At 39.6% G+C, this 11422-nt stretch overlaps 1 protein-coding gene across 1 annotated transcript; it reads left to right on the forward strand.

The window, feature by feature from the left end:
• The first annotated feature begins 3943 nt into the window (after window positions 1-3943).
• LOC109705043 (DEAD-box ATP-dependent RNA helicase 16-like) lies at window positions 3944-6354 on the forward strand. The gene is made up of 6 exons (XM_020225803.1): window positions 3944-4078; window positions 4316-4453; window positions 4942-5007; window positions 5441-5620; window positions 5844-5948; window positions 6301-6354. Exons 1-6 carry the CDS (start codon window positions 3944-3946, stop codon window positions 6352-6354), a joined length of 678 nt encoding a protein of 225 aa, XP_020081392.1.
• The last annotated feature ends 5068 nt before the right edge of the window (window positions 6355-11422 follow it).

The following is an 11422-nucleotide window of genomic DNA, read 5'->3' on the forward strand; positions in this document are numbered from 1 at the left end:
GAGGATTGGATATTTGAGACTTGGACTATGCTTGCTTGCCATTTGTGCTCATTCGCACATGCTTGTGAGGGTCGCTCCCTACAAGCCGGCACTCCAGAGTTAGCCTACGCGACTACGTTCGCTCGTGTGGCATTGAGAAGCCTACGGGGTCGAGTGAGACAGACACATTCCGAGAGTAGGGATGTCGGGCTACCACAGACACTTAGGCGGCACAAGCTGGACTACCTTAGATAGGTCCTTAAATTGGAAATGGAAATCGACACGGTGTTGAATATGAACAATCACTACTAGATAGGATTAGTAGTTGGATTACTTGGACACGCTTATGATATAGCATTGGTACATTTAGTATACTTGCCGGTTTCATTATTGCATCGTAGTATACTAGATTGTTTGGATAGAGTTTGCCCTTATGCATTGACATATGGCATCGTGAGGTTTACCTGTTTATTATGTTCAGACATATTAGCATGCATCGGATACATTACCTTATGATAGCGTAGATGTACATTACCATGACATTATGCTTATTGGAGACATAGTAGTATAGCATTTCATTCATGCTTTCTTTCAGCAGTTTTCGTGTGCGCTATTTATTGCTATTATTATTGCATTTACCCTTTTCTTTTGGGGCCTAGTGGTGCATTGAGCTGAGGTCAGTAATTGCCCACTGGGAACTATAAATTATAGTTCTCACGCCCTCTTTATCTCGATGTTTTACAGAGCCTTCCACTCAGGGTGAGGCCAGGGATCGCGGGAAGGGAGTTGTTTCGAGCTAGCTTCCTTCGAGGACGAGTTGTTAGGTGGTCTACCTCTCGATTTTTATTTCTTTTGCGAGAGGTTGAGAGTTTTACCAGTGTACTAGAGACCACCACTTTTGTATTTTGGAGACTGATATTGTACTACTTATGACTTCTTTTATTATCTAGCCTTACTTCTTTACCTTGGTGTAGATGATAGAACTTTACTCGCTCTGATATCAATAGATGCTAGTTATTTCGTTTCTTCTATTTATTCTACTGCTTGCCTTTACTTCCGCTTTTATTGTAGACGCCTTATATGTGTAGACATATGGCGGGTCTGGGCACGCTACCGGGAGGGCCTCCGCCGGTCCCGGGGCGTGACATCATGACCTGCCTGTGAACGAGGCAATCCAACGATGAAATCCATAGTAATCCTTTCGCACTTCCATACAGGTATAGGTAAACTCTGTAACTTTCCAGCGGGAAGTCGATGCTCAGCTTTAACCTGCTGACAGGTTAAACATTTAGCTACAAATTCTGCAACTTCCTTTTTCATCCCAGGCCACAAATAGGTTAGCTTCAAATCTTTATACATCTTTGTATTTCCAGGATGTAGAGTATATGGTGCTTGATGAGCTTCTGTAAGGATTTTCTCTTTAAGGCTTGAATTTGTGGGCACACAAAGCCTATTACCGAATTTCAAAAGTCCCTGGTCATCCATTTGAAATTCACCAACATAATCTGCCGTGATCTTCGCTCGAATCTTTTGCAGAAATTCATCTTGAACTTGTTTTTCTTTAATTCTATCGATCAAAGTAGGTTGCACAATCAATGACATAAGCCGACAAGGCATGTCAGAAGCTACAACTTTCAAATTCAACTGTTCCATTTTCTTTACCAATGGGGATTACGAGGTTATCGACATCGCCAAATTTTTCGTCGACTTTCGACTTAAAGCATCTGCTACTACATTGGCTTTGCCCGGGTGATAAAGAATAGTCAAATCATAATCCTTGAGCAACTCCAACCATCTACGTTGTCTCAAGTTTAGTTCATTCTGAGTAAACAGATACTTCAAGCTTTTATGATCTGTATAAACCTCGCACCGTTCACCGTATAAATAGTGACGCCATAGCTTTAGAGCAAATACTACAGCTGCCAATTCTAGATCATGTGTAGGGTAGTTCTTTTCATAATCCTTTAGTTGACGAGATGTATAAGCAATTACTTTTCCATTTTGCATTAGAACACACCCTAATCTACTCAGAGATGCCACTACAAGATGAAGTAGATTTGGCGGCGACTTTTTCGTGGCGACAACAGTTGTCGACATGAATGTAAAAGATATGGTGGCGACATAAAATGTCGCCGCCAATACATAAACAATGGTGGCGACATTAAAATGTCGCCGCCAATACATAAACAATGGTGGCGACAAATAAATGTCGCCGCCAATACATAAACAATGGTGGCGACAAATAAATGTCGACGCCAATACATAAACAATAGTGGCAACAATTATATATCGCCGCCAATATTTAATAAATGTCGCGGCAGAGTATTTCCATACATCCCGCCCTTACTTCCCTCCGCCTTTTTGGATCAGAAAATCATCCTCTTTCATCTCCCTTCGAAAGAGGCCATCTCCCTCGCAATTTCTCTCTTTCGCTTTCTCCTCTCCGCCCCCCCTCTCTCTCTCTCTCTCTCTCTCTCTCTCTCTCTCTACGCTCTCATCATCCTCTCTCTTCCTCCTCATCGCGCTAAAACCCTAATTTCCAATCGAAACCCCAAAATTTTTCGCTCTCTAGCCATGGTCGAGCGACGACGGAGGCCTCTGATCCTTGCCTCCACCCGCGCCATTCTCGACTCCGTCCTCAACTCTGCCAAATCCATCGGCGCAGCGGAGGACGACGGCGTTCTCCGTCCTCGTAGGTTTCGCTTCGCCGACGAAGATGAGGGCTCCGCCTCCGCCTCGCTCCGGCTCAAGGCCTGGATCCTCCGCGTCGTTCACGAAGGGGGCGGCGCAAATGAGGAGTTTAACCAGTTGTCATCCTTCGTAGGAGTCTTTGCCGACGTTCTCAGGGGACTAGCGATTACTTTTGGGTCTGCGGTAATGATCGCTTCCCTCGATTCAGTTTTCCTGTGACAAAAAAGGGAAAAAACAAAGATGCATTTTTGTTGTATTATTTGAGCATTTCAGTAACTTCTCTTTAATTTGATTGCTTTTCATTTAGTTTGGGTAGGTTTGAATTATTGTTTGTTAAGCTTTTGTGCATTAAAGTTTGCAACTTTGATCAGCCTCTTTCGCCCAGCTCCTGTATAAGAGCATTTAAGTAGAACTGTTACATACGACTGCTTATAGAAGAGCTAATGAATTTATCATAATATCCAACAATAGCTTTGTAGGGGAGAAGCTTCTTCTTTGTACAATTACCTTTTTTTTCTTCACCCAAATGTCTTTTGAGCATTCCTGAAGTGAAGGCTATGTTTTTTGGGCTTGCAGAGTGTTAATGATGAGTTGATAAGAGATGTTATTGCACAAACATCGGGTTTCATGCCGAGGGATATACTTGCCTTGGTTGCTGATGCCGGGGCATCATTTGTACAAAGAGTTCTTCAGCGAGGTGAGTTGGAACTTTAAATGTGGTCTCTGGTGTTTCAAATTTACTTTGGATTCTTATTGCTTTTTAGAGATCATAGATCTTACTCCATCTTAGCTCCACAAGTGGAAGTGTAATTTGAGTTGCTTTGATTCTGAACCCACAGCTATTTTAAATTATGATTTAATTTCAGTAATTATAGGCCTTTGAGTGTTGGTATTTACTTGGTCATTTATGTTGTCGTTTGACATCTTTAATGGGTTCATTTTTTGAGGTAGGTCCTTATTTACTCGTGTTTCTTTTCCAGGCTGATCTTCTCCTTTCTCATGGACATGAGGCTGACTTGAAAGCTCTAATCCCTCATATTCCAAGAAGCTGTCAGTGGTCTAATCCCTCATATTCCAAGAAGCTGTCAGTGCATTCTTATGTCTGCATCTACTAGGTTCAGTAATTAAATACTTCCATCAAAATTCAGCGTAATTTTCAACTATTGTTTGTATCGTGTGTTCGTCTTTAATTGCCACTTACCCAAAAGATGGATTTCAAATTATTGTCTTTCCTTTCGATTATTTTGTCACTGTTATTAGTGCATTCTTATTGATGGTGTTGTTGTCTGGCAGTCCTGATGTTGATAAACTGAAGAAGCTCATGTTGCACGAGCCTGTAATTCTGACTCTCTCTGAAGAAGGCCAATCTAATAGTGATCTAATTCCTAGAAATATTGAACAATATTGGGTAGGGACCATTCTCTTATGCTAGATTAATTCCAAGTTTGGATCATTTTGGTTTTCTTTTTTATTCATTTACGTTGTCAATGAATCTTAGTGAAGTGGTAAGTAGAGGCTGTGTACTTCTGATATTCCCATGAGTATTTCATCCAGATGCATACTTGGTGTGAATTTTCTTGTAAATATTGTGTCAAAGTTATTTTTTTTACTATTTACTTTTTTTTTGTTTCCTTTTTTTTTTCAGATCTCTTGCAGCGCTCATGATAAGCTACTCTACATATATGCTCTCTTAAAGCCAAAGCCCAGGCTTCTTGCAGGAAAAGTTTTGATATTTGTCAACTCAATTGATATCGCATTTAGACTAAGGTTGTTCCTTGAGAAGGTATGGTTCTGAATTATTTTTTTTTCTCCTTTCATTCATGATATGTGTTTACCATGGGAAATTTTTCAGTTTATCAACGCCGTACGCATTATTACCCATTATTAATTTATAATATGTATAGTTGAGGAGTACTGGCCTATATGGGGATAGAAGAATAATAAACTTCTCTATAGAACCTTCTTGAACTAGATAAGCTAAAGCAGACACTAATCTTAGCACAAAAAAAAAATCAATATTCTTGTTGGTTAATTTATTGCTATCAGTTAGAAAGATCAATAAAGTCGGATATATAACCTTTGTTCATTAAATTCAACACTCAGAAAATAGCAATATGCCCTCAAGAGAGTAAATCTCTTTTAGAATTTGGATTTGCTAGATACAAGTAATTGTGTAGTAGTAGTTTTAGTGGTTATACTTTAATTGCTGCAACTTTATTTCTATCTCCTTCAGTGGTTAAATTTTCTGAATTGTTGCATTGCTTTCTGCAGTTCAAAATAAGATCTGTTGTCTTAAATGCTGAATTGCCACAAAATTCACGGCTTCATATTCTTGAGGTAGCTTTCTTTTATATATTTGCTTCTCTTTTTTTTCTTTTCTTTTGTGCAAGATTTTCTTTTTCCTGATCCAACTTGTAGGAATCATAGAAAAGGTAAATCCTCTATGATGCACCAGATCAGCTTGGTTATTGATAGAGTGGATAGATATGCCATTTCTTGAAATTTCTTTTCTGATTCAAAATCATGGTGTAACATGTATCCCCTTTTGTTCTGGTCTTTTTTTCCATGGGCGGATTGGTGTTGAGCTTTTTTCTTTTAAAAAATAATATACATATTTTCTATGGTATAGAGAGTTTTGAATCTCTTGATTTTTAGGTCAAAGGTAGCTTTTTATTAGTAATCTGAACTTGGTTACTCACGAAATGTAACTATGATAACTAGTTCAGTTATTTTTCTCTATCTATATCTCTCACTTCTGTATTTTTCTTAGGAATTCAATGCAGGGCTATTTGGTATTCTAATAGCAACAGATGATAATCAAACTAAGGAGAAGGATCATACAAGTAGAGAAAGTCAAGTGCAATCTAGAAGTACCAAGAAGAAGTTCCAGCAAAATTTAGATGCCGAATTTGGAGTCGTCAGAGGAATCGATTTCAAAAATATCTTCACGGTGTGTTAATTGTCTAGTTATTTTGAATGTAATTCTATTCCAGTTAGCACCTGGCATTAAGTATTATTTCTTATGTTTTCTGATTACTTTGCCAATATATTGGGAATGTCATCATATAGGTATATTTGTAGTTCATCTTGGTATTCTATCTTAGTTACGTTTAAACGAAAGCGTTTTAATTATATTCACAACAATAAGCAAATTCTATTCTGACCTTTGACAGGTAATCAATTTTGACATCCCTCGAAGCCTTGCTGGATATGTTCATAGAATTGGCCGCACTGGAAGGGGCCGTAACACTGGTACTGCTGTGTCACTTGTAACACTGGTACTGTTGTGTCACTTGCCGTAACACTGGTCCTTTTCTTATCCTGTGTGAAATCATGAATGCAGTGAACATTTTCTTCTCCGGAGTTACCAATAGCATCATTCTATTGTTGTTTAATCCTTTTTTTTCGAGGTTCTTGGGTTTTTTCTGAGGTCCTTCTATCAATGGTCGAACAAAACTTTGAGGTTCATGAGTTTGTTGCAAATGAGATATATGAGTATTAAGTTGGAAAATTCCGTAGCTCTTGTTAGGAAAGTTGGAATGTTGGAAGGGTTGCCCTGCCTTTCTATTATTGTTGTAACAAATATTGACTTCCATAATGTTATCCTAGGCTTGATTGGCTATGGGACAGGTTTCTAAGATGAACTATGTTGTAAAGATTATTTATGCTCTTCTTAACATTTAAAGTTTGATTCAGTCTTACTTATTTGTGTGGATTAATTTTATGATTAAATACTTTATAGAGATTCAATTAGATTTAATATATATTGGTTATAAGGTGTTTGAGCCATAGTGCTTGGGTTTAATAGTGCTTGGGTTTAATTTGGTTTTGAGAGGATTAAATTGAAATTAAAGGTTAAAATTTAAGAATGAGAAATTTTTATAATTATAGGTTATTTTTTAGCAATTTATACTAAATTAATAATATCTATTACTATCAATTATTTTTTAAAAAATTTAATTTTATATCAGAAAAATGATGGCGACAATATGTCGCCGCTAATTATCTAACTTTTTGCGGCGACAGTATGTCGCCGCTAATATCTAACTTTTCGCGGCGACCATATGTCACCGCTAATTATTTAACTTTTGACGGCGACAGATTGTCGCCACCAAATAGTTTTACCGACGGGGTTTTAGGCGGCGGCATGCGGCGACAAATTATCGCCGCCAAAACGTTTATAGTGGCGACAAATTTGGTTATGGTGGCGACATTTGTCAAATGTCGCCACTAAATCTTGTACCTGTAGTAGTGTGCATCACTATAAATCACATAATCCACACCAGTGACCGGTAATGCCAAAATCGGGGCAGTGGTTAACCGTTTCTTCAACTCTTGAAAGCTCCTTTCACAAACTTCATTCCACACAAACTTAGCTCCTTTATGAGTAAGTCGTGTAAGTGGAGTAGACATTTTAGCAAATCCCTCCACAAATCTTCGATAATATCCGGCTAGACCTAGAAAACTCCGAATCTCGGCTACACTAGTCGGTCTAGGCCAATCTTTAATTGCTTCAATTTTCTTTGAATCCATTGCAATTCCAATTTCAGAAATCACATGTCCCAGGAATGCTACCTCTTGAAGCTAGAATTCACATTTCTTTAACTTTGCAAACAGCTTCTTTTCCCGAAGGACTTGCAACACTACTCTCAAATGATTTTCATGCTCCTCGTCGCTCCGTGAATAGATCAAAATGTCATCGATAAATACTACCACGAACCTGTAATATACCGAACTTCTAATTTATGAAGTTATGATGTATGTTAGCTTAGAAAGCCATTGGAATCCTTCCGGCGAAGTTCAGGAGCATTCGGGTGCTTCGGTGCACATAGGGCGCGAAAACGGAACTCGAAAGGCTACGTTGGACCGTGGACTAAATCCGGCATTAGCGTGGATGAAAAGATGATGAAAACATGTTCAAAAACATGTTTCGTGGGTCTCGTTTGATTTGAAAAGAATCGGAGGCCAAACGAGCGAAAACGAGTGAAAATGGACCCCGAAAGCTGAAAATGCTGAAAATTTGGCTAAGTCCCTGAGGCTGATTTCTGGACCTTCGAGGACCGGTCTCTCAGCCAAGGACTAGTCTCTCAGGGACCGGTCCCTCATCCAAGGACTGGTCTCCGAAGCCCGAAAATGCCCAGTTCGGGCTGTTGCAAGAGAGGTAAAGTTGAGGTGTTTATATGCAATTTTGGCATGAGAAGAGTGTATAGAATAGGGATTTGGGGCTTTTCTTTCTTCTCCCTCACCCTTTTAACTCTAAACCCTCCCTCTCTCTCTCTAGAAGAAGGAAAGAAAGAGAAAGAAGAGAAGAAGAAGGAGAAGAAGACAAGGTAGAGGAAAGTCAACCTTATCATCTTCTTCATTGCAATGGAGCAAGCTTCTTGAGGTAAGCTTCTTGGAGCTTTAATGGTAGATCTTCAGGGTTAAGTTCTTACACTCTAAAGATGATTTTAGTGAAATCCTAGGATGCTAAATAGATGGTTAATGCATGATTCATGAAGTTAAATGATGGATTTTGCTATAGTAGCATCTAGGGCTCCAAAAAAGGGGTTTTTGTAAATAGTTGGGTTTGATTTCAATTGACCCTCTGTAAACCTAATTGGGGATCAAACGAACGCGATGGAATGCTCGGTTCGACAATCCGACTAGTGTACACGAAGTTATTGACGAAATGGTCTGTTTTGGTACAGATAGCCGCAGCACGCGGGATAGTCGTCCAAAAATCATGAAAACGGATCTGGAGCATTGTGGTATCGAGGATTAAACTCCAGAACAGACGGATCGCGGATTGGTGACCGTTCAGGTGGTCGCGCAAGAGTTCGGGCCAAACCGGATCACTCGTGCCGCGGGAGGCCGATTGCAAGTGACTACAAGCAATCGGAACGCGTTAAGAGGTGGGTTGTGCTTACCGAAGCGACTAGGTCGCCTTCATGCCAAAGTGTAGTGTGTTTCACTATTGATGCATGATAAGAATGTTAAGTAAGAATGCATGATAAGAATGCTAAGTAAGAATGCACCATAATGATGCTAATAAATGCATATAATAGTATGAGCTAGATGCTAAGTAAATGCATGTGAAGTATGCTAATGAATGAAAGAGCTAAATGCTAAATGAGTATGTAAGACATATGCTAGATAAATGCATGAGTTAAATGCCAAGTAACATGAGCTAGATGCATGTTTTAGAAATGGATGCATGATTGAAATGCTAATAAAGAATGCATGAGATATGTGCTAAATAAGAATGCATGAGTTGTAAGCTAAAGTGTAAATCGATGATCATTTGAGAAGAACATAAGTATGTGTATGAGATGCTAAAGAATATATGCATGATTCATATTATGAGAATATGTTAGAATAACATGAAGGTTGAACTTGAGTCAATGAACTCTAAGTAAAGTAAAGAACTCAATAAATGTGACATGTAAAGAATTCTAAGTATAAATAACTAGAATGATGAGTGGCATTAAACCTAGTGTCATTGAACATAGGTTATTCACGAGTGGCATGTCAAGTATAATTCTTAGGTGTGGACATGTAACGCACTGGACCTTTGCAAAATTGCGAGGTTCGAGTGTATGGCTTGTGTTCTGAGTTTTTCCAGATTTTCTGGTGGGTCGTAGACAGTGTTCAGACCTATGGCTCGTATCCCGAGAATTGTGGTATTTCAAGTAGCACTAAGGTCGCCAAAGTGGAGGACTTAGGCTGCTCTCGGTTTGCAAATTTCGGGGTGGCGTACCGGTACGCGGTGATGGCTGTACCGGTACAGCCATCGACCCTGGCAGCCAGAGCGCCAACCCGAGGCTCGGGTTGGGCTGGTTCGTGGGATGTGTACCGGTACACAAACCCGTGTACCGGTACGCAGTGCAGTTCGGGCTGTTTCGGGGAGGGGTGTATTTGCAATTGTTACAACACCTATATAGGTAACCCCAGCCCCCTTAGCTGCTCTCTTTGAGCCCTAACCAGTGGAGATCAAGGTGAGTCTCCCCTTCCCTTGTTTGATCTCCATTTTTGGTGGATTTTATGGTGTTTTGATCTTTCCCTTCTCCTCTTCTTTGCTTTTATTGGGTTTTCTCCATGATTGAAGACTTGGAGCTTTGAGAGGAGCTTGTTTGTGAGGAGACCTCCAACCCTAGCTAATTTTGGACTTGGTTTGAGGCTATTAAAGAGGTTAGTAACATGTATTTTTCATTTGATACATATTTTGTTGATTTTGGTTAGAGGAAACCCTAGATTTTGAATTTTAGGGTTAGAAATGGGGATTTTCGAGTTGAGGCTTTTTGATCTTGATTGATCTTATTAGAACCATCTTTTAGGTTGGTTTTGAAGGATTCTTGCCTCCTTTTGGAGATCAAGAGAGATATTCACCATTTTCGGTGAGTTTTTCCCATCTTAGCTTGAAAAGCTTAATGTTTGAGCTATGTGTTGTTTGTAGGGTTCTTGTGACACTTGTTTCCTTACCTTTAGGGTACTAGGAGAGTGGTGGACACCCTCATCGGAACAATCGAAGGGTTCCGTTGTCGTCGGTGGGTTTGACCTAGCCACATAATGAGAAAATCTCATTGTTGATGATTTAAGTATTGTAAAATGAAAAAGCATGCATATTCATGTTCGATGCATTATTTGTGAATTTTAGAATGCTTAAAATGCACATGTTATATACAATGCATATTTGACCTCTATATGGTAGAGAGTTTTCATGTTGGGCTAGGGGCCTATGGTTAGCATTCTTACATTTGATTAAGATCATGCTGCATATGGTGCTTATGGCACATGGATTACACTCTTGGACTTAGAACGCATACTTGACATGGTTGGACATATCGACCTTAAGTGACATAGGTTAGAGTGTATACAAATGGTAAGCTAATGTCATAAAGCGGCATTGGGCTTGGACTAGAGATGGACTTAGCAAGCTAATATCATAAAGCGGCATTAGACTTGATGGATATGTAAATTGCATTTGCATGTTATTATTATGAGAAATTATGCCAAGTTGATAGTTGCATTGGAAAGAACATACATGTGGCAATATGAGAACACGCTAGAGAGCATGTGTATTAATCTATTATTGATAGAACAAGTTAACGTCATAAAGAGACTTAGAAGGTGAAATGTGCTTAGATTATAGCAATGTTTAAATGTCATAAAGAGGCACTAAACATAGTGAATGTGGGAACTTCACCTTGAGATTTGGACTTAGTAAAGCTAAGGTCATTGACATCGAAATTATTGAACGGTTTAACCTTCACATTGAGACATAGTACTAGACCTTTGGGTTGCTAGTGACTGTTACCATGTTAGAGACATGATGATTGGGTACTTGAGGTTTTGACCATGCTTGCTTGCCATTTGTGCTCATTCGCACATGCTTGTACGGGTCGCTCCCTACAAGCCGGCACTCCGGAGTTAGCCTATGCGACATATGCTCGCTCGTGCGGTATTGAGAAGCCTACGGGGTCGAGTGGGACAGACACATTCCAAGAGCAGGAATGTTGGGCTACCACAGGCACTTAGGCAGCACAAGCCGGACTACACCCGTGTAGATCCTGAATGAGATTGAACCAAAATATTAAACAACGAGTTGATAATCACTACTAGACAGGTCATAGTAGTTGGATTCCTTGACATGCTACGGCATAGGGTTGGACATTGAGATTCATAGGACACTTGACGGTATCGCTTATGGCATCGTAGTGTACTTGGTTGCCAGGATAGTACATACTAGATATGTAGTTGGCTTTGAGACATA

This window comes from Ananas comosus, unplaced genomic scaffold (assembly GCF_001540865.1).
Source record: "Ananas comosus cultivar F153 unplaced genomic scaffold, ASM154086v1, whole genome shotgun sequence".
Classification (NCBI taxonomy): Eukaryota; Viridiplantae; Streptophyta; class Magnoliopsida; order Poales; family Bromeliaceae; genus Ananas; species Ananas comosus.